This window comes from Exophiala aquamarina, assembly GCF_000709125.1.
Source record: "Exophiala aquamarina CBS 119918 chromosome Unknown aczIA-supercont1.3, whole genome shotgun sequence".
NCBI lineage: Eukaryota > Fungi > Ascomycota > Eurotiomycetes > Chaetothyriales > Herpotrichiellaceae > Exophiala > Exophiala aquamarina.
This window is the reverse complement of record NW_013550585.1, coordinates 975551-996645: the sequence shown is the minus strand read 5'-3', so window position 1 is coordinate 996645 and position 21095 is coordinate 975551. Positions and strand designations below refer to the sequence as shown.

At 51.6% G+C, this 21095-nt stretch overlaps 13 protein-coding genes across 13 annotated transcripts; 3 read left to right on the top strand and 10 right to left on the bottom strand.

Annotated features, from left to right (window-relative positions):
• Positions 1–461: 461 nt before the first annotated feature.
• Positions 462–1193, bottom strand: A1O9_03949 (uncharacterized protein; the record flags this gene model as incomplete). Its single annotated transcript, XM_013406241.1, has 1 exon — positions 462–1193. One exon carries the CDS (start codon positions 1191–1193, stop codon positions 462–464), a length of 732 nt encoding a protein of 243 aa, XP_013261695.1.
• A 1844-nt stretch (positions 1194–3037) lies between these two features.
• A1O9_03948 (uncharacterized protein) lies at positions 3038–4060 on the top strand (the record flags this gene model as incomplete). Its single annotated transcript, XM_013406240.1, has 1 exon — positions 3038–4060. One exon carries the CDS (start codon positions 3038–3040, stop codon positions 4058–4060), a length of 1023 nt encoding a protein of 340 aa, XP_013261694.1.
• Positions 4061–4518: 458 nt separating this feature from the next.
• A1O9_03947 (uncharacterized protein) lies at positions 4519–5553 on the top strand (the record flags this gene model as incomplete). Its single annotated transcript, XM_013406239.1, has 1 exon — positions 4519–5553. The coding sequence occupies one exon, from the start codon at positions 4519–4521 to the stop codon at positions 5551–5553; it is 1035 nt and encodes a 344-aa protein (XP_013261693.1).
• Positions 5554–5933: 380 nt separating this feature from the next.
• Positions 5934–6633, bottom strand: A1O9_03946 (uncharacterized protein; the record flags this gene model as incomplete). Its single annotated transcript, XM_013406238.1, has 2 exons — positions 5934–6483; positions 6560–6633. The coding sequence occupies 2 exons, from the start codon at positions 6631–6633 to the stop codon at positions 5934–5936; spliced, it is 624 nt and encodes a 207-aa protein (XP_013261692.1).
• A 426-nt stretch (positions 6634–7059) lies between these two features.
• Positions 7060–8180, bottom strand: A1O9_03945 (uncharacterized protein; the record flags this gene model as incomplete). The annotated part of the gene is made up of 2 exons (XM_013406237.1): positions 7060–7799; positions 7853–8180. The coding sequence occupies 2 exons, from the start codon at positions 8178–8180 to the stop codon at positions 7060–7062; spliced, it is 1068 nt and encodes a 355-aa protein (XP_013261691.1).
• Positions 8181–8222: 42 nt separating this feature from the next.
• A1O9_03944 (uncharacterized protein) lies at positions 8223–8993 on the bottom strand (the record flags this gene model as incomplete). Its single annotated transcript, XM_013406236.1, has 1 exon — positions 8223–8993. The coding sequence occupies one exon, from the start codon at positions 8991–8993 to the stop codon at positions 8223–8225; it is 771 nt and encodes a 256-aa protein (XP_013261690.1).
• A 997-nt stretch (positions 8994–9990) lies between these two features.
• On the bottom strand, positions 9991–10278 carry A1O9_03943 (uncharacterized protein; the record flags this gene model as incomplete). Its single annotated transcript, XM_013406235.1, has 1 exon — positions 9991–10278. One exon carries the CDS (start codon positions 10276–10278, stop codon positions 9991–9993), a length of 288 nt encoding a protein of 95 aa, XP_013261689.1.
• Positions 10279–10812: 534 nt separating this feature from the next.
• On the bottom strand, positions 10813–11343 carry A1O9_03942 (uncharacterized protein; the record flags this gene model as incomplete). Its single annotated transcript, XM_013406234.1, has 1 exon — positions 10813–11343. A coding segment is annotated over one exon (246 nt), but the record flags the coding sequence as incomplete, so codon positions are not given.
• Positions 11344–12059: 716 nt separating this feature from the next.
• A1O9_03941 (uncharacterized protein) lies at positions 12060–13175 on the top strand (the record flags this gene model as incomplete). Its single annotated transcript, XM_013406233.1, has 1 exon — positions 12060–13175. One exon carries the CDS (start codon positions 12060–12062, stop codon positions 13173–13175), a length of 1116 nt encoding a protein of 371 aa, XP_013261687.1.
• Positions 13176–13213: 38 nt separating this feature from the next.
• On the bottom strand, positions 13214–14415 carry A1O9_03940 (uncharacterized protein; the record flags this gene model as incomplete). Its single annotated transcript, XM_013406232.1, has 2 exons — positions 13214–13908; positions 13977–14415. The coding sequence occupies 2 exons, from the start codon at positions 14413–14415 to the stop codon at positions 13214–13216; spliced, it is 1134 nt and encodes a 377-aa protein (XP_013261686.1).
• Positions 14416–15348: 933 nt separating this feature from the next.
• Positions 15349–16484, bottom strand: A1O9_03939 (uncharacterized protein; the record flags this gene model as incomplete). The annotated part of the gene is made up of 3 exons (XM_013406231.1): positions 15349–15849; positions 15934–16225; positions 16276–16484. The coding sequence occupies 3 exons, from the start codon at positions 16482–16484 to the stop codon at positions 15349–15351; spliced, it is 1002 nt and encodes a 333-aa protein (XP_013261685.1).
• Positions 16485–16620: 136 nt separating this feature from the next.
• Positions 16621–17781, bottom strand: A1O9_03938 (uncharacterized protein; the record flags this gene model as incomplete). The annotated part of the gene is made up of 1 exon (XM_013406230.1): positions 16621–17781. The coding sequence occupies one exon, from the start codon at positions 17779–17781 to the stop codon at positions 16621–16623; it is 1161 nt and encodes a 386-aa protein (XP_013261684.1).
• Positions 17782–20017: 2236 nt separating this feature from the next.
• On the bottom strand, positions 20018–20742 carry A1O9_03937 (carbonate dehydratase; the record flags this gene model as incomplete). The annotated part of the gene is made up of 3 exons (XM_013406229.1): positions 20018–20198; positions 20309–20460; positions 20563–20742. The coding sequence occupies 3 exons, from the start codon at positions 20740–20742 to the stop codon at positions 20018–20020; spliced, it is 513 nt and encodes a 170-aa protein (XP_013261683.1).
• Positions 20743–21095: the final 353 nt, after the last annotated feature.

Genomic DNA, 21095 nt, shown 5'->3' with positions numbered 1-21095 from the left:
GCAGGACCAGCTAGCCCACGACCAGCTCGGAAGTCCCGGTCTTCGATGTATTCTTTCGCCAGAATATCCATTCAGGTGGTCACCAGCAGCTCTCCAACAAAGTCCAAGGAGAAAACCCTCACAGGAAAAAGGCTCGGATGGCCTTGGTCCCAAATAAGGAAAGGTCTTTCTTCCATGACCGAGTCTGATGGCTTGATCTGGATAGATTGGCACACCCCAGTGGTGGTAAACAGGATTTGGACCCTCTTGGAAGACTTGTAGGAATCCTAGGGCAGCCAACAGAGCGTCTTCTTCTCTTGATAGAGTCCTCGAGGAGTATTCCTCAATTGCCCTGCTGACAAATTCAGGGTTATTCGCGTCCCAAGGATCAAATGATGGTTTCTGGTAGACGAAGAGATTGCTATCAAGGCACGGGAAGGGCGCTTCGACAGTTTCACGATACACCTGATTCGAGACTCGAATTAAAGTTCGCGCTCCGTGAAGATCAAGAGCTTTGAGGATAGATGAGCTTCCTGAAATGTCCAAGCCCTGCTGTTCCAATTGGATTCGCAGATCGAATCCAGGAGAACCTTTGTCGTGGATACAATCATCATGCTTGCGCCATGAAGATGAATGCTTCTTTGCGGCTTCCTAGGCCTAGCCCCGACGCCAGGCAGGCCGAATTCTACATCAAGGCCGGCAGCGGCAGCAATCGTCACCTCGGAGTTCTTGAAAATGATGTCCATGTGATTGATTTGACGCAACCTTCCCGGTCCGTCCTTCTGGTCAATGCAATACTTGTCGACCCAGAGATATCGAAAACCAAGCCGTTTCGTCGCGCGAATGGCATCAGTAACCGTGCCAGGCGTGGGCTCTGGGAGCATACCTTCCGAATCTACGTTATCGTATTCGACCATGGCATTGCCCCATGCATAGCTCAGAGTGACATATTTCTTAGCACCAGCAGGCACAATCCTTTTCGAATACCAATCGATCAGTCTCTCGGGTAGGTCTGATTGTCTGTGGATACGAGATGAGGGTTGACTTATAGGTTGAGATATCCATGTCTTGACAATACCGAAATCGATGCTACCGGGCTTGAACTCCCTTACTACAACATTCCCTTGATTGCAAACAGAACTGCGAGAAGCAAGAGAATGTCCAGGTCCGGTTCGTACGTCCGCGCTGATCCCTCCATATCGAGGAGGCGCCATTATTGTTAATTCTCTTTATGACCTTCTTCAACCCTAAAGGAATTGGAGCTCGTGGATTGTCGTCTTGAACAACATCAAGGTACTCTGGAGAGGTGGAGAACCACGCCGTTGCTTGAGAAGTGTCGTGGGGATTTTGATGATGCTTACGAGGTCGCAGAAGGGACAACCTGGTTGAAGCCAATCTGGATTGTCGTAATTGTCCCGTTCCCAAACATTAATTTCTTCATCAAACGCAGCGCGCTCATGAGTCAAGATGAATGGGCCTAGATTCAAGGCGGAGCATCTCGAGCATGGCTTGGGGTTGGGTGGAGGACGCAAGGCCAAGTCAAGCGGATTTGGATTTACAGAGACATCCAACACCTTCGCGCAATCGTTGATGGTGACAGAGACAGAGAGACTATCCGCCATATTGCCGAAATCTTGTTTTACTCAAGAAATTAGTATGAACAAGAAGTCAATCTTGTGGACGGGGGCTATTTAAAGAAACTAACACTCGGCTGACTACGTTATTACTGTAAGTGAACTCTAAAGCCAGTTGCTGTATCATACAATCAAGAGAATGAGGCGCTAGAAAGCTATGTCGAAATATCGCAATGATCGTTCACGTGCAAATGGGCGAACAATAAAGGGGCAGAGGCCGCAATGCTCAATCTCAGATTTGGGGCGGAGACGGGCCTTCCCCTAGCAAGTGTATTCCAGTATCACGGGGATACGAGGCAGACGTAAGGCAAAATGTATCGGCAGGAAGCACGGAGGACCTCGACGTCGAGCACGACTACGAATATACTTTGTTGTGGTCAACGGTCAGAACAGTAAGAGAAGCGAAAAGGCGCGGTATGAAGTATTCAGTCGACCACACGTCATCGTGTCAATTTCGCGTTTTGTGGGAAGTGCTGGTGACATCACCGTTTGCTTAATGTATCTCCCACGTCCTTATTAACGTCTTCCCTCCAACACCTGCCTTTGTCTCTATGGGAAGAAGCCTAGTGTCACACATCACACCAACCAAGTGTTCTACGACCTCTGAAGTAGCATCGGAAAATGGGGAATCCATGTCGTCGGCGTGGCGGGCCTTACCCCTCCACCAGTCAATTCTGTGCACTTGCACTCATGACCCCATCGACGCCGGAGCGCTCTTGTTCGGATTTCATACAGATTATCCAGATCTCGTCCTTCCTTGGATATGTTGGGCTATGGGATCAGTAGGCATGCGAGACAACGTTACATTGTCTTTCCCCACAGCCCCAACGGCCTCTCTTTGTTCGGCCTTTACTCTGAATAGTTGGGTCTCCACTTCTCCACAGGCAGTACATATGCAAGGTAATTCGAATTAGTGCTCCTACCATTGACTATGCTAGTCCTTCCGATGGGTGCAACGCCTCCTGTTGGTACCAGGACTAGGGTGGACCATTTTTTCAGATAGGACAACTTGCAGTATCACTTTTCCTTAGTACCCTGAAGGGCTGAGGCATTGATTCCCCGGTTCATGAACGTGAACATGGACTTGATACCTCAATCGGCAGCTTCAATAACAGCTTCAAAACTCCAAGAACACATTACACGAATCCAACATGCCGCTGAAAGCTTGAGTCAATCGGTTTTTGACGGTGAGCAGTCAACAAATTCAGCATTGATTTCACAGTGGGAGGAATTGCCCGGCTCTATTTTGGAGAAGAAGGTAGAAATCTCGAGATTGGCTCTCATAGGTACATGTCAAGAACTTCTTGAGCGCCTGACAATGCCAGAAGACTTCCTAAAGTTTAACCTTCCCATCGTAGGCAATGGCAACCTTTGGGAGATTTCGTAAACTAATGGAAAGCAAGTCCATCCAATTCAACTCTGCCATGGCCGTCATTGTCCACTTCAACTTTGCAGACCACGTACCCGAACAGGGTCACATAACCTTCGGGGATCTAGCAACCAGGACCCAGCTTCATGTTGAACGAGTACGGCGCATCCTGCGGTGCGCAGTCGCCCATCGAGTGTTCTGCGAGGAGCCGCTTGGATATATCTCCCACAGTGCTATCTCCAAAAGCCTGTTGAAGCCAGGTCTAAAGGCTTGGCTGGGTCATCAGTTCGAGGAGATGCTACCATCGTCTGCAAAATTAGTCGATGCCTTTGAGATGTACCCAAATGTCGACGACGATAGAGAGACAGCGTTCAGTGTAGCATTTTCGGGACAAGACCGAACAACTTACTGGGAGGTCCTTGAAAAGACACCTTGGAAGGTCAAGAGGTTTTGCGATGCACTTGAATACATATCCACCTCGGGAGGTGCCGGAGACTTCCGTACACTGGTCTCATGCTACGACTGGAAGAAGCTGGGTGCGGGCAAACTTGTGGACGTCGGTGGATCGACAGGGCGAGTCTCGATCGCCATAGCTGAATTGGCAGACCCGGCGATGGACTTTGTCATTCAGGATTTACCAGAAGTGGAGGCAGAAGCTCTCAACACGATACCCGAAAACTTGAGAGAGAGGATGGTGTTCCAACCGCACGACTTTTTCAAACCTCAGCCAACACTTGAGGCTCACGTGTACATGTACAGGCAGATTCTCCATGACTGGCCAGACGGTAAAGTGGTTGAAATTCTAAAGGCCTTGATTCCCGCTCTCAATTCAGGAGACTACCTCTTACTTATCGAGAGCGTGCAACCAGATCCGCAAACCTTGCCGAACTCAATTGATAGGCTTATATATGCCGCAGATCTTCTGATGATGGCGAAGCATAACTCTAAGGAGAGGACACTGGATATGTGGAAAGATTTGTTGAGACGGGCGAGCGCAAACTTCGTACTCGAGAATGTGATTTCACCGGAAGACGCAGGGGCGCAGGGTGCGATCATTGAGGTTAGATGGTGGCTATAGATACATAGCGTAGCACGGTATATTTTGCCCTCACGGCGGTTTAAGCCAGCAATACACGATGTGCCCCAAAATCACAGGGGCTTTACCGGGGGCATCATGGGCGTAATTATAACGTGAATGGTTCGATGAATTTGGAGTGGATCAACAAGTCCATCATCCTCGTCAGCTCTTGCCAGTGGGAGAGGAGGGGCTTACATTCAGGTATTATGGTTTCAAGATATCTTGACGTCGTCGATTTCACACCCATAGTGTACATACATCATGATGATCCAATCCGCCCGCCATCCAATCCGGAAGGTCATCTATGCCTTCTGTTCCTTGTTTCAGAGTGGGAATCCCTCAGGTCCGTTACTGTAGCATTAAAACCTTCAAAGCAACATCTTCTGCCAAGTTTGTTCTTACAATTAGACAATTCCATCATCGTCCTAAGTTCCAGAAACACATCCGATTTGGCGGACATGGAAACGATTAAGTCAGCCATTGCAGAGAACTTCGGAGGCAAAGCCCACGTACTCGCCTCGAAAGCCGAGCAGTTCGATATCAAGAAAGATGTGCCAGATCTATCCGGCAAGGTCGCGCTGATCACAGGCGGCAGCGAAGGGGTCGGCTATGCGACAGCCTTCACACTACTCCAGGCGAACGTGTCCAAAGTCTTCATCGTCTCGCTGTCGGAAGAAGTCAAAGACAGCGCCGTAGAGGAGGTCAAGAACCAGCTGGGCACCGAGTACGCCGACAAGATCGTCTGGTTTCAATGCGACATGTCTGACCTTGCCGCCGTGGCCGAGGCGGCGAAGCAAATACGCAGCCAGACCGATCGCCTGGACATCTACTGTCAAAACGCCGCACGGGGGGTCATGACGTACCAGCTGACCGAGTCCGGTATCGACAGGCACATGGCGGTCAACCACATCGGACACGTTGTCCTGACCTCGCATCTGCTCCCGCTGCTCAAGAAAACCAGCGAAGAAAAGGGCACGGTGCGGATCCAAATTCAGGCGTCCAACGCACACCAGGCGGCGCCGAAAGACGTGGCATTCGCGTCTCTGGACGAGCTCAACACCGACTTGGGCCCAAATGGCCAATACGGCCGGTCAAAGCTCGCGGGGATCCTGTACGCGCGGTACCTGACAGAGCACCTGCACAGGGAACACCCGAAGATTCTGATCAACGCGACGCACCCAGGCTTCGTGGAGACCAAGATGTCAACGCAGGATATCCACGAGCCGTATCCCGTGGCGGGCTATGCGATGGATGTGGGCTTGAAGCCGTTCAAGAAGGATATCTGGATGGGCTGCGTGAGTACCGTGTTCGCGGCCACTAGGGTGACCAAGTCGGGGCTGTATATCTGCCCGCCGGCGATCGGGGAGCCTGGTAGTGAGGCGTCGCAGAATCAGAAGTTGCGAGAGCAGTTGATGAAACTGACCAGGGAGATTGTAAGAGAGAACTTTGGCGAGCTGAGTGTTGACAAGGGATGTCCCTTGAAGGATTATTAGGGTGGGAATAGAATGTGCTCAACAGGGGTGGAGTTGGGTTAAAATTCACCGTTGTATTAAAATCGCATACCATAGATTGAGATGCAGATCTAACGCTTCTGTTCACCAATGACTTCAAGTATTTACTCCATCGAATATTCGTTGACTCATCCTCACACTTTTCCAATCCGATATCCAAGACCCGTCGTCCCTGGCAATAAGCATTGGAAGCCCTCTCCATCCTTGCCCTTTGCGCCGCTACACCGCGAGCTCCCCATGTATTGCTTGACGTATAGCTTACTCCCCGTCCTTTGGGGCTACCGCAGGCACGGTGGCAGCTCGCAAGCAGAATGCCTTGGTATGGTATGATTTCATCCAACCGCATAAGCATCGGTTGGTCATTACTCGACAATCTTCTTGCGGCCCAGGTTAAGACCAACACCGTGGTTGTAGGTAAGGGTGCCACCAATTTTGGCGCTCGTCATCAAGAAGGGGAGAAGCACGAAAGCAATAATGAGGTTGGTCTGGTTCGGGGCGTGGCCGACGTTGGTGTAACCCTCCTTGTCCTTCCTGATGTACCAGGAGTACAGGTTGACAACGAAGACGATGTCGTTGATGACGGCGTGCGTGATGGTGGCCTTGATACGGGGCACCATGGTGTCCTTGGCCTTGCCAGCGGCGTCTTTCTCCCACGGTCCACCGTTCTTCTTGATCATGCCGACCAACTGGATGTTTCCAGACATGATGGCCGGCACGGTTGTGACGAGACCGGCGCACAGCAGGAAGTAGCTGAGGCGGGAGATGTCAAGGAGCGTGGATGCTGATGAGAACCGGCTAGTCAAGAACTCAGGTTGGACCCATGTCGTGGTCAGTGCGTACAGGATGTCCAGGCCCCATGCTAGAGTGTTGAAGGCAATAGGAAAGTGGACGATGGCAGGATGGATTGGGTGGCTGGTACATTGTAAGTTTTGGTTGTGCTGTTGGAAGGCTGCAAAAGAAGCAGAAAAGGGGATTAATAGAGGCTTACTCGGTGTTGAACTCTGGCACAGGCTCTCCAACCTTGTGGGCAAATTTGCCCTGGAGGTGAGTGTTGTATGCCATTTTTGAAGCAGAGAGCAAAAGTAAAAAAGATGGTCGACGTCTAAGTCAAGATTGAATAGAAATAAAAGTGAGAAGCGATAGTGTGTGAGTACGGTGAATGGAGGAGGAGGAGGAGGTGGTTGCGGGAGGTATATTTAGAAAGGAGTTGAGTTGATGCAGGCCCTGAACGAAATGCATGTTGATTGCTTGCTCCCAGAGGAAGGAACGCGGACACGACCAAACCAGCACCAACACTAGAGCAAGAAAAAGGCTAAGCGGAGTCCGATTGATTTGGTGGAGACCCCTGAGAGGGCCGCGTGGGCCAATCAGACGGAAGTGGGATGTAAGCAACACCTGGCAACTTGGGCGCCACAGCACGTGACAGACAGGTAGGAAGACAACACGTGATTTGTCACGTGACTCTATCCTGGCTGACTCAGCCCTCCTTTACAACTTCCCTCGACCCAATGCAGCCACAGCTTCTCTGGCACCTCTTTCCCCTGACCTTACCGCCCCATCCATATACCCCTTCCATTCATACGCTGTCTCAGTCCCGACAAAGTGCACCTTTCCGTGAGGGGTTCTGAGAGCATGGTCGAACTGTGTCATGATCCCTGGTGGTGATGCAGGGCAAGGACAGCCTTGTGCCCACTGATCTTTAAACCATTCATGCTCTGTTATCGCAATTGGCCCCGGCACCTCAACATATGGGCCATAGAGACGCTTAATGTGCGCAATAACTGCATCAAACCGTTCTTTCTGCGGCAGTTTTGAAAGCTTGCGACCGGCCTCTCCATTTGTGAAGCATGTCAGCGAGAATTGTCCCTTCTCATCATTGCTCGAGTCTCGCGTTGTGGTGATGGGTCCTACAAAGGACATGACTGCTCCCGCAAGGCCTGCTTTGCGCCACCAGGGCTCCGAGAACAAAACCATCACTTTCAAGGTGTATCCATGGATATTGCTCTTCCCTAGCTCAGCTTTCGCTCCAGGCAGCGGGGGATCAAAGGTAATCTCCTTGTAAAGCACAGTCGGCACCGAAACTATCACCCGTTGGCATTTGTAATCGCCCCTTCCAGCTGAAACGAAGATGCCGTCTGGGGCCTGGGTGACCAGCCTCACAGGTGAGTTCAAGACGACTGAATCTGGGTGCAAAAGATCGGCCAGCCCCAGGGACATGGACTGTGTTCCTAAATCCTATGGTCAACATATGGCGGGCGCCGGGCTATTAAAGGCTACTCACCTCGAGTAAATCTGAGATACTGCCCGCCATTTTTGAAATCCGATCGCATTTGCAGCAGACCACCCGCACTCTTGCAATAATTCATGAAGAAAAGAGCGCTCACTTCTGAGGGCTCCAAGCCCAACAGTGCTCTAGTCCACAGCTTCACCGTCGCCATGGCCGTTTGAGACTCTGTCTTGGACCTGGCCCACTCTTCCAAGGTGACTTTGTCGAGGTCTCCACCTGTCTTGACAGGATCGTGGATATCCAATGTCTGGCAGACCTTCTCTGCCAGCTCACGGATAAATACCAGGCTCTCGATTCCATTCTTTTCTGCCGCTTGCTTCATGTTCACGAATGGTCAGCTTTCCGTTGCCCTCCTTTTTTGACTTCAACATTCATCACTTACCCCAGGGGTACCACCATAGTCAAACAACCCCAAATCGCCCGTGAGATCTTCCTGAATAACCTTGCCCGTGGTATTCTGCACCACCATCTCCAACCCCAGCGACCTCGCCAACTCATAAATCTTCCCTTGGTTTGTATCATTAATCCACGCAGCGCCCACATCAACAAACCTGCCTTCACCGAGCGGATCAACACTCCAAGTCTTGCCACCCACCCTACCCCTAGCCTCGACCACCACGCACGAAAACCCCGCCTTCTGCACATCAAACGCAGCCTTCAACCCACTCAAGCCCGCTCCAACAACCACAACATCCACCTCCCTCAACGGCTGTACCTTGACCGCGGCGTACGCCTCAATCTCAAACTTCATCTGCGGGTCCGCCAGTGCCGGGACTGGCACGAGCGTCGTGGGCGGTCGATGGCCGTTTAGGAACGCCTTGACGTGCTTCGTGTGCCGCCTGTTGTTTGGGTCGTAGTCCACGATATAGTAGACGAGCTTGAAGATATCCGTGACCGTCGCACCGGCCGCTTCTAAAGCTCGCCCGAGGTTTTCCATCGCCAGGCTGAGCTGATCTTCGATGTCCGATGGGAATACCCGGTCGGCGTCGCAGCCCACTTGGCCCGCCGTCGCGACGATGCGACATGCCCCTGTGGTCGTCGCCGCGTGTGAGTAGATCGGTCGTGAGTCGAACAGCATGTGTGGGTCGATGGTGTGTACGCTCGGCGGCGTTGGCTTGCCGTACGGCGACGACATGATTGGCTAGTTCCTTTGCTTGCTAGCTTTGCTGGTGGTGAGAGATTGCAGTGAGACTCAAAAATTCGTGCGGTTTGGATGCCACTTATTCCACAGAGATATGGTAAATCAAGATTAGATCAGCAGAGGCGTAACCACAGTATGGATCCCAAGCCCCCAAGGTCAGAGTCTCCAGATAAGCATTGGCTTTCTGCGAAGTCTGGCAGACTGACTCACGGGGCGTGGCGTATTTATATATAATTTCCCAATTCCGTCAGCCCTAGGTGAGAACAGAACTTATCCACCAAAAGCAAACAGCACTGGGCTTTGTGCATTAGAAAATGGATGCTGTTCCTTCAAGAGGTGCGGAGATGTCCAAACGTGGAATACGCACCTCGGCCCCGAAAGGGCATAAAGCACCCAATCGAAACGGTGCTATCGCCGTGGCCCTGTCGTGGTTCGGGGGAGCCGACACCATCCGAACAAACCATCACTGGAGAACTCAATAATTGGAGGCCAGAGCTATTGAGATCCTTGAGCTCGGATACTGGGAGTCTGCACACATCTTGAGGTCTTGTTACACTCGGAGTGTTTTGCAAAGGAAGAAGAGAATTCAAGCATGCAAAACGCGATGTATTTACTGTGAAACATCGTACATACGGGTGGGGATACTTCGTAGGCTACATAGTAGCATCAAAGCACCGCAACGTACTCGCTAAATCTGCCTCAATTCAGATGCATGCAGCTGCTTCCTGAGACAGCTTCCCCTTCGCATCTTCTCCATCTTGATCTCAAAAATCCAATATCAGAATTGCGGCTACGAAGTTGGCTAAGAAGAGGCCGAAGTCGGGATCGTAGCAGAAGAATCATGGACGACACTCAAGCTTCCCTTGCGAACATTGTGACCTAGAGGGACACGCGAAAAGATGTTTCTCTCCCACCCATCCAAGTCGCTGATCTCGGTGGTCCGCACAATCTCATACTTGCCGATCCTCGGCAGCAAGACAGCCCAGACCAGTCAGTAGATGCCGCCGGCCGCAAGGACGCCAGGTTCGACGGCGCAACGCAGGTAGTACGGCAGGTCGTTGTAGACGCCCTGGCCATCCTCTGATGGGACGAAGGGTGCTGCGACGAGATAGATGTTGCTGATGAAAAGCAGGAAGGTCACTGGGATCGTGGCGGGGAACGACGGGTTCCCGCATATCCAGAGGAGACCGCCGGCAAAGAAGACGTTGATGACTGACACTGGGTAGGTGATGACCTTGAGGATGAAGTTTTGTGTATATCCTGGAGGTGGGGTGAGCATGATGATCACCAATTCCAGCCAGTGCTCAAGGAGGCCGGCCAGAGGAGCGTTGAATGGGTTGTTGCTCGCCCCAGAAGCGGTAGAATAGGAGGATTCCTTCACGGCCGAGTTCTTGAACCACTGTGGAATATTTGGGCCAGATGTCTTTTTGTGGTCAGAAGAATCATGCCAAAGACCAAATCCATCAATCACGTCTGCCTTGAGGAAAAAACGACTCTGAGGAGAGACATTGAACGGCAGTAATTATTCACCACGTCTTGCATCCTCATGAAAGGCAGGGCTGTGCTATTGAACCAGGTCCCTGGGACATGGACCCAGGTGCAAGAGTCGTGTCATCCCACAGCTAGCAATGACTTAATCAATGTTGTGGGTCGGATGAAGTGTTTGTCAGTGGGACTCTTTCAGTGACTACTCGCGTTGACTTCCGGACTTTTGGAAAATCCAGGGCAGTCAGCAGAGATCTTGCGGAGTGGTTGAGATATCAGGCATGTTCCTCAATTTCCAGATTGGAGGTAACGGCAGCGTATAGGTCCTTCAGACCCTCTTCACCAATATTACTCCTCCACTCATCTCTTTCGCTTGTTCTCCACTAACAGCACCATTGACCAGTTCCTTGAATCGCCTCCAGCCCTGCCGTGCGTAAAATCGTCCAGCGCCCTGGTTTGCGGGGTCCATGCCCAAATGGCATCCCTTTACGCCCAGCTCTTCATCTCATTCTCCCCAGCCTCAAGTAACTTAGGACCGTGGCCTTTGCCTTGGTAGGCTGGGAGAATGTCGATATGAAGGTGGGCAGGATAATTCTGCAATAGCTCTGGGCAGTCAGACTACACTAGAGTCTGACAGATTATTGTACAGCTCCTGTTGGGCCCAAAGTGCCGGATCATCAGCAAATGGGACTTCGTCAGAGCCTGGTTTTGGCGGTGGGACGTCAAGAGTTGCATCCAGGCTGGGTACAAGTCGGTCCTGTATCATTGCTGCGAATCTCCGTGTGTTGGGACAACCAAGCAAGTATCCGACCGCACTCCTAGTGCCATCATCGAGGACAAAGGCCGCGCCCGGTTGGAGGTCTAGATATGGGCGACACCATAAGCATGATGTATAGTGAAGCGTGAGCATCGCAGCCTTTTTAAGGATGGCGAGGCTGTGGCCTTAAACTTTTGAGGGGACAATCACGAGGTTCGGAAAAAGACCTAAAGAGAGTCTGAAAAGACACTTCTCTCTGGGAAGTTGTTAAATCAGCTTTCTATTACTCACGATTTGTATCATGGCATCATAGTCAGGGCCTGTATTTCCTGACGAAAGCCATGTTGATTACTCAAATATCTAGCAGCAGCATGCTGAGAGGAAGATTCACCGCGGACGTCAAATACCTGGGTACATTAATGGTCAAGCATGTGGTCAGGCTGTATGTCACGCAAAACTAACTTGAGAGACTGCCCTACCTTAGGTGTGGGTAGGTTGACAAAACGCGAGCTATGAAGTGAACGGGACCTCGAAGCTCAGGACGGAGAGGGGGGCCTACGGAGGACCAAAGCTCCTCAGTTCGCTGCCATACAGATTCAATGCGCCTCCGTACCTCTTCCGAGGCTCTCCCGACTCCGAGAACTTCTTCCCCTCAACGCCATCTCCACAGAACGCCAGCCAAATTTCATTTTGCGTATCTTGCAATGTATGCGGTAAAGCGAGTCTCTCGTCCTCAGTGACTGGAAAACCGACCCATTTTAGGGGTTTCTCCCTTAGGACTTGAGTTTTTTCGGGTAAGCGATATATCGCCATCCAAAATGGCAACCAAGGCCTCTCCCTCGTTGTCGTCTATCGTCAGCACTTCCATCACATTGTGCGATCGATTCTCGTCATCACTCAGTCCAAATGCTTCCTTGGACCTGCCAGCTTCCAATGCAGGATCTCCCTCATCATTATTACTGCTCCATGCCACCGCAACTACGCTTAGGTCGCAGGCTACAAAAATCTCATTGTTGGCTATTACCGCCCCATTCACGCCGTCCGCAGTCGCAACATGTCTCCTACCGCTAAATGAATCTATCTTGACGTCCTTGGTCACAGCAGCGCTCCTCACAACGCCTCATGAATTCACATCTTCGTTCTCGGCTGAGTGCCATACTCTTTCCGCCGTTGCACTTCGGGACATGCAGGCACTCTTACGTCTCGTGCAACGGCGAAACGAGGTCAAGTACAATAAGATAGAAATATCCGAAGCGGAAAAGAAAGAATTCACGGAAGCGACCGGTCGAGTGTGGGACGACTGTGATAAGCTAATCGAGTTGGCAAAAGAGGGTGTCCCTGGTTATGTCGTGCGCAAGTCCAAGCAATGGCTTGAGCTGATGAAGGACGCAGTGAAAGAGCTGGAAGACTGGGATCCCCAGGAAGATGTGAATGATAATGATCTCTTCGGTGATGAATCCGGTGACGACGAGGCTCCCGGTTCATCTGCCGACAGGACCAGTGACGACGATCGGGCCGCAATCTCTGCAGGGGTCAAAATCCAAGCACTCAAGGTTTTGAGCCGCATCCCCCAAAGCATCCACGTTGTTATAAAGCAACGGCTAGAGAAGCGTGGCAATGAGCTGCAAATAACAGCCAACGAAACCACGCAACTTGACACAATACTCAAACAGACTCGCCAGATATCAGAGTTGATCGACGAATCTGCGGAAGGCATGTACTTGGGGGATCTGGAACGCTGCCTCAAAAAGGCCGGCGAAGCTAGGGCGATCACAATCCAGGTTGTCGAATCGGTCGCCGAGCCTACCTCGGAGGATGAGACGAAAGAAGACAAATACGTCAAACGAGCTCTCGAGTGGATCCAACAGGTTGACCCAGGTGGCGTTTCACAGAAGAAGGTTGTCCTAACAAGTCGTCCTAAGGTGAATGCTTGATTTTTGCATATAAACGACACGCTCTGAGGACGGGCTATTTATGCTGAACTTGTCCGATCAGATACCCATGTCTCTTTTTCAATTCGCAGTGCTCGCTGGACCCAAATGACGGTGATCCAAGTCCAGATTCCGACCCAGACGGTGGGTGCTCCCCATCCTATACCATACGCAATGTCATCAGTGGTAGAATATATAGCCGCGATGAGCGCGGCTCCCACAACGATCGCAGGTATCGCCCAGAACCATAACAGCTGCAAGAGCAATGCCCTGAATCTTGGAGATGCATTGTACCTTTCAAGCGCAGCTTGGCGATATTTCTTGCCTCCCTTCCCGTCAACAGCGCATATATCTTCCATTATGCAAAATGTCAGCGGAGGACAGATTGAATTCTTGACATGAGAGCTGAGTCTGAAGTATATCAGTCTCCAGCCCCGTTGTGCTGCCCAACCATTGATGACAAATATGACGCCAATGTTGATCATGCCGACTGGCATTGGCAAAGCGAGCGCTTTGACTGAGGGATAATGCGGTATGCTGAAGATGATGAGAATGATGGTCATCACGGTAAAGGGCATCATGAGGACGAAATTAGTACTGTCGAATCCCCAGAACCTTGGGCTGCCGAACAGTGGTCGATATTCATCCGTGACTTTCACGAGCCGCCAACCTCGAATGCCAAACTCATATCCGCTCACGAACCCGAACAAACTGGTGATAATGGCGAAATAAATCCCTGGATGGGGAAGTTAGCCGTGGGCCCTCATGATTCCCACAATTTCGGTCGTCCTGATCAATACGTACCTGATCTCACGTTGGTCCCTTGACTGAAACCATAGTAGAAAGCGACCGGGACAAAACAGCACTCCGCCAGTGCGAGGAACGTAAAGATCGACAGCGACAACTTATGGTGGCGCAGGTTGAATGGCAATTCAGGCGGTTCCCGCAAATGGCGTCCATCTCGTCGCGTTGTAGAAGTAAAGCGCTGTAAGGCCGAATCTTGAGCCGCATTTGGCGCAGCATCTGGCTCTTGCTCTGCTGGTTCTCGATCTCGGACGAGCGGCGTGGTCGTCAAAGTCGTTGAGTGAGAAGCCCCGTCGCCGCCGTTAACTGCATGAACGACATTTAAATAATCGATCGTATCCTTGTCTGGTAAATCTCGTTGATCTACCGGAGGCGGCTGAGATGGCTGAACATGTTGGATGTCAGCGAGTTGCTTCTCGCCCGAGATGGCTTCCGGCATCTCTTGGGCCATTTAGCTGGACCCGTACATTTAACTGTCTTTGCCGCTGGTGAATATGTATATATCCTTGGGGAGAACAAATGGGAAGCACAAGTCTAAAAGAAGCGAACTCGAGTCTCGCTGCTCAAGCTACACAAACATCGATGATGTGTAGACTCAATCCCGACTTAAACATTTTCTCAGGTCCTTGATTTTTTTTTGGGAGAATTTCTTGGTACGGAGTATCATGGCGCAGCAAAAGGTTGGCGTTTTGGCGAGATACTCGTGCGCGGTGTCACTGGCACCCAACTGGGCCTGGGTGGTGTGGTGAAGTCATTGAACTACCGGCTCATACGCCCCACGGCGGCGAGTGCCCCGCCCAATGGTAGGAATTGTCCCGAGACGCCATCTGCTGATCCCATCTTACGGTGGTGGCTGAACACAGATGGGCATGCCGCGGGCTACCTTATGCCCGCGCCCATCAAGCTCACTTGATCTTAGACATGGCCCTAGGCTTCGCAGCTCGTTCATGTGCATGCGGCTTTCACGTTCCAGACCCTGCAGTCTCGTCGTGGAACACCTCCCTCGCCACCTCAAGCTTGGCCTCTTGTGATCGCCCGTGAGCATCCGGCGGCAGCCTCGGTAATTAGACTCCCTTTGTGAACCCACCATAACATTACGAGTACTGCACTGCACTGAACAGGCTGCTATTTATTATTGCATGCATGTAGAAGCATCTGTACCTGTGCCCAGCCTATTGGGAAGACCTCCAAGTTCGCAAGGCTTACGCACTTCTGCGAATGTTGCTATCTTGGCCGCACATAAGCACGGAACATCTATCTATCCGTCCTCGAACAAAGCATCATCATGATGCAGGACTAAAACTGAACTTCAGTCCAAGTCGACTTGGTCTCGGAATCCCCACATTTGGTAAGATTTCGTTACGCGTCCTTCTCAGGCTTCAATCCAGCCGTACGTGTCCATCAGTTCGAAATTCCACAGATCGGCATTCTCGAAATCAAACATCGTCGACAACGAGTCCATCTGTGCGAACGAGGTCGCGCTCTGTAATTCCTCCTCCGCCGTCATCGCCGTAGTCTGTGTTCCCCCCTCTAGTGCCTGGGACGGTGCCATCTGCGCCGTCCGATTGTCTGGGGGCGCGCCGCCGCCGCCGCCGCCTCCTCCTCCTCCGAGAATTTCGTCGAGTACTCGGGACACAATCTGACGAATACGGCCACAGATATCGGTCGTTGGGGGCTCGGTGATTTGTATCCAATCCAGGAAGCCGACGAAAAGAGTAAGGTTCTGTATTGTTTGCGAACGCGGTATCACGTATCTCGGCGCGTTGTTGGTTTCCAGACTGCCAGAGCGGTTCGCTTGCCGCGAGTCCCTATGTATCTGCTTGAGGAGTTCGATGCATAATACACCTGCGGTGGGAGCTGCGTAGGTCGTGACCTGTGCGTGACCTTGTCAACTGGACGCTGTTTTCCCCCAAAATTCAAAGTGGAGAGCAGATTGTCTGCAAGAGGATGAACTTACCAACCATTCCAGGTCACTATGCATTCCAGCAAATCGGTTCGAATGCTTCCACCACACCAGCGTCATATCCAGCATTTCGCAAGAGATGTCGATTAGGTCTTGCATATTTCCGCCTCCATGTTTGATCATGAGTCTCTCGAGGAGGAATAAATTCTCCAAGTGTTCAAGGTGAGTTACGGTTCTTGCGTAGAGCGTGGGTCCTCTCAAAGTTTTATCCAACATGATATCGGGATGGTACTGAATGCAGAGTGGGAACTTTGCATATGTTTCGCGCGATCTCGTTTTCAGGCGCCTGTGATATATTGTCAGCCTTGTTGAGTCGCACATTCGTGCCATACGCACCCAGCAAGCTCTGAAATGTCCTCGGCCTCGTTGCAACCAAGCGCAATTTCTAGAATCTCGTCACGGACGAGCGCAAGCAGAGTCCGCGCGCGAAGGACCGTGGCCGAGTAAATCTCGCCGTCGGTGTTGAAGCCATTTTCGTCCAAGGAAGCAATCGCCTTGGCCAACGCCTCTCCTCCAGCAAATAGTGCTTCGTCGCTGACGTCCATTGGCAGTGATTGTCGTGTTGTATATCTTCGACTAAATAAAGGAGGCCGGCCTGTGAATGTTGCCACTCCCTTGTCCATCCTGAAAACCGCGGCGAAGACCCTTTTGCGGGCCTCTGCCGCAATCGAAGGCACTTCATCAGACGGATAAACCTTTGCTCGATGTAGCCCCAGAGACATCGTCAACGCAGCCAGCTCGCCGTGCTGCCGCCATACGATAGGTGCTGGGAGTGGTCAGTCTCACGCTCGTCTCTTCAATGATAGACGGTGGTGTGTTACCAGCATCAGTTTCCAGCACCGCGTCCAGTATATTACGCCTGTACATCAGATAGACCAGAAGCGTATTTCCACTGTCAGCCGAATCGTTACCGTACAATTCAATACACGACGATGCGCAGTTCTTCAATTGAGTGACAACTGCCCGACGCTCTCGTATGGTCCCGTCAGGCTGCATGAAGATGGAGTCTTCCACGGGCGATGCCAAAACCCCAAAGGCCCAGAATGTGAACAGAATTCCCAGTGCCTCCCACTGGAGATTCTTGCCGCTGAAAGACTCCAGCCAGACATTGGTGTCGGTGGCGTCTTCTCGGACAGTCACTCCATGATTTTGGCAGAGATGACGAGAAAGCCCCTCGAGGTTCTCTTCCTGTTTACCCAGAAGCAGGGAGCCATACCTTTTCCAGAGAGACTGGCTGACCATTTTCCCTGCCAGCCTTACCCATCCCTCATTGGGACCAACATGTCTTGCGAAGAGTGAGTCACAGATCTGCTCCGTGTCTGGTACCTGTCTCAAGACCTCAACTCCCAATTGAACCCACCTAGAGCTCGAGAGACCTCTGCGGTGTGCTAATTCGGCCCATATTTGTGCGTTACAAAGCTCTGCTAACTCGGGTGGTCTTGGTAGTTGTCCGAGCAGAACCCTGTTCTCCTGGTAGACGGCGTTGAAACTAGTAGGCCCTATCCACGCTCGAGTCCCTTCGAACAGTGGCCACTGAGGGCCGGGTGGTGTGATGTTCTTGTCATGGCCAGGAGTAATTTCGGTGCTCAGGACCTCGAGATTCCGCTGAATTCGCGGAGGAGAGGGTGGTGATGTTGTGCTTTCCGAGTGCTGGCCCCTCAAAGCCGAGCGTGCCTTGGCCGGTGGTAGATAAACACATTGCTCCGAGATTCTCCTCCTCTGGCATCTGTGACAAGTGGGATAGTCGTGATCGCAAGCCAATTTGCGCTTGCGACAAGGCTCACATGCCTGCTGCTTACCGTTGCGGCGGCGTACCGGCGCCGAGCGCTGTTGAGCCACCATATGTCTCAAAGCCAGTGTTCTTCGCGCCGTTATCTCTGACACCGTGTCAACATCTTCAAAAGAGAAATTTTGGAGGGACTTACCCAGACCTCCAGAAATCAGCAGGATGGCACTACTCCGGGGTTAGGAACGGAGATCGGGTCTGGATCAAGTAAATTGGTAGTCTGGCTGGCCTGATAGGCGGGCCACTACGTCAGTAGCATTTGATCACCGTGATGGAAGCCCGGTGCTCGGAGCTCGGAGTTCGGCTAAGGTTTGCAGTCAAACAATTAATTCAGACTTCAATGAGAGATCTACGAGCCTGAATCTTAGGGAACATTTCATGTTACCACGATAGGATTTTAAGAGAAATTTTATTGTACTCCAAGTCCAATGACCTATCTACAAAAACCCGTGCAGGTAACTAAGGCAGCAAGATTACTTTGTTATAGCATCAAAGAACACCAGATTTCCTATCACGATCTTTGAAAACCTTTGGAAAGAAATCCCCATGAAGCTTAAGCTGAGCAGTAATGAGCGTCAAAGGTGCTCTACGTACTCTACCGTTAATATGAATAGGGAGGAGAGCGACAGTGCCCAAGACTCCATCCCCCCTAGCAATCATGCCAAGGTAGCATCCAGGTATCTACCCGTTGATGTCTCGATCACCTGCTCGACCGACACCCACAGGATTCGGCAACACCAGTATCACAGCTTCATTTCGCTCCGCGGTGGCATAGCTCAGTACGCTGAATGGTCTATCGGTTCAAGCACCAAGTACAGCTCCAAAACGCTGAGCCCACGCAAAGACACAGGCAGCAATAGTACCTACCGAATGTGTGTCAATAGTTTGGCCACTCACTCCCCAATCCATGCCTTTTCATTCGACATACCTGCAGTGACGCCTCCAATTCCGAAGCCCAGTGTGTTTAATAGGACTCTGAGACTCCGCAAAGATCCCATGAAAATGGTGAGGGCAGAGTGGGCAATCGTGATCGCAGTATGAATCGGGTTCTCTTTGGCGTATCGGCCAATTCGTCCCAGGAAACCATGCATGACAGACGCAACCTGACCCATTGTGGCTGACCAATTGTTCGCAGGAGAACAAGGGTGTGGTGGTGCTCGGTGGGAAATGCACACCTGAGTCGGGCTGGGACTAACTGCGTCAGAGGTATTGACAGGTATTATCAATGGATGTTGTTGATGAGCAGAATGACATCAGTGGGCTTGGGTCGTGAGAATGCAGAGTGGCAGAGAAAGAAGACAATGGACTAAGTACTTATCGTGAGATTTGTGTCCCGAGAGAGTGCTGCCTTTGAGTCGTTAACACACTGATCGGCGCTTTCCATGTTCACGCAAGGCAGCAGTGGGCCTGATTTTCGATGTCGTCGATGCTATTTCGTTGTCGAGCCGGTCGTCTAGTCGTCGAAATGATCTACCGCCATAAGGGGTCACATGACAGTTGATGGTCACTGCTACCCAGTTCGAGTGCATTGTTTCAAGGCCCCGTTTACTAGGCAAACACTAGAGGGCAATCGCTGAGTTTCTCTCTACGCCTCTAGGTAGACTATGTTGTGCAGTTGCAGAAACGGCGTGGGCGCAAGGCTGAGGGTGAATGGCCAGCCTCAGCCTCGCGATAAGTCTACTGACGTTCATTCATACTTCGTGGGAAAGGAAATTCAACGAACAGGCCCAAAAGAATCGTAAGCACCACCCAGACTCGAACTCCGGACCAGCCAAAAAATTGATTTGGTGGCGTCTATTTTACCTCACTCATCTATTCGATTACTCCCCGAGTTCATCGCTCAATGGGCTCGCTCGGTATGTGGAGTAAGTTCGAGATAAGGAAACCCGCTGATGACTTACGACTAGCACCTATCCTGAGGAGAGGCCCGCTAACTAACCCACACCGATTAGAGCTAGATGGAGCGGGTCTTGAAGCAGCACAAATGTGGCTTCTAATGGTGGCAGGAATTGCGGAATTCAAAAATATATTATTGTGAAGCGGCTAGTGGTGGTGAGTTAAGGGCAGGCTGAACGTGACGGCCACAGGTAAGTGGTCACACCTCCCGCGAAACCATTCTACGCGAAGACAGTGACTGGTATTAGATGATAGGTCATTCTCTTGCCACACGAGGATTGCCTACCACTGTGACAGACCGGGAGCTCATTCGACTACATTACATCCATCCACAAACTTCCCTAGATCGAATCCCATCATCCATTTATTGATTCCAGCCGAGCAAGATCATCAGGACTAGACAACACGACGTGTCTTCCCACTTTCGACTTCATACACCCACCCGCTGACGCTCACAGTATCAGGAATGAGCTTCGTATCTTTGATATACTTCACATCGGCCTCGACAGCCTTTTCCAAGTCTTTGAACGGCAGAAAATCCAACCCGCGAGATTTCAGCTCGGCAGATGCGTCAGGACTGTGTGCGTTTTGCTCGTCAGCTCAGAGATGAAGCCTGCAGGGGAGTTATGAAGCCAAGCGCTAGCATTATTCCATGAGAGAGATGGAGGCCTGAAGCTATTCTCTTACCCAAGGTTCTTATCGACGAGGCCGTACGCATCTTCATTAGTGAAGGTCAACATGCCGCAGCCAGTGTGCTTGACGAGCACGATCTCCTGGGTTCCAAGCAGCTGCTCTGAGATGACGATGCTACGAAGCGCATCCTGCGCCGATGCTCCTGCCTGTCGGCTCCTGTCAGTCTTCTATTTCATGTCACCCTCTTCCCCCCCTCTCACAGGCCCTTCCGGGCTGAGGGGCGAGCGCGCGATCGGCAATTCACCTACATTGCGAATGACGTGGGCATCGCCCAGTTCAATACCAAACGCCTGAGCCGGATCGATTCTCGCGTCCATGCAGGTCAAGACGAGGTATTTCTTCGCCGGCGGCAGCGCAAGGTGACCCTTGGTGAAGCGCGACGAGTACTTCACCGACGCCGCCTCCACGTTCTTCTGGATTGCGGACATGGTTTTCTCGACGTTTAAGGGGTAGTCTGCAATAGATAGAAATATTGATGTGAATATCGCGGACACGTTGGGCAACTTTATGATCGCGCACCGAGTCGCTGATGTGTAGATAGTTCCTCAAAGGATTTCCAGAACGTCAAATATAGCCAGCCGACCGAGAGGGGTAGCTCCTTGTAGAAGAGACACACGCAGTGCTAGAAGCCCGTCGACTGGTCTCCGGGCGTGTCATATCCCAGGCTGAACGATGGCGTGCTCGACCGACGCCAGTAACGCGATCCAATTGTGGCGCTGGGCGGGCTCGCTGTGATGGGGGATCGATCGACGGCATCGTATTAATTGACGGACGTACCGGT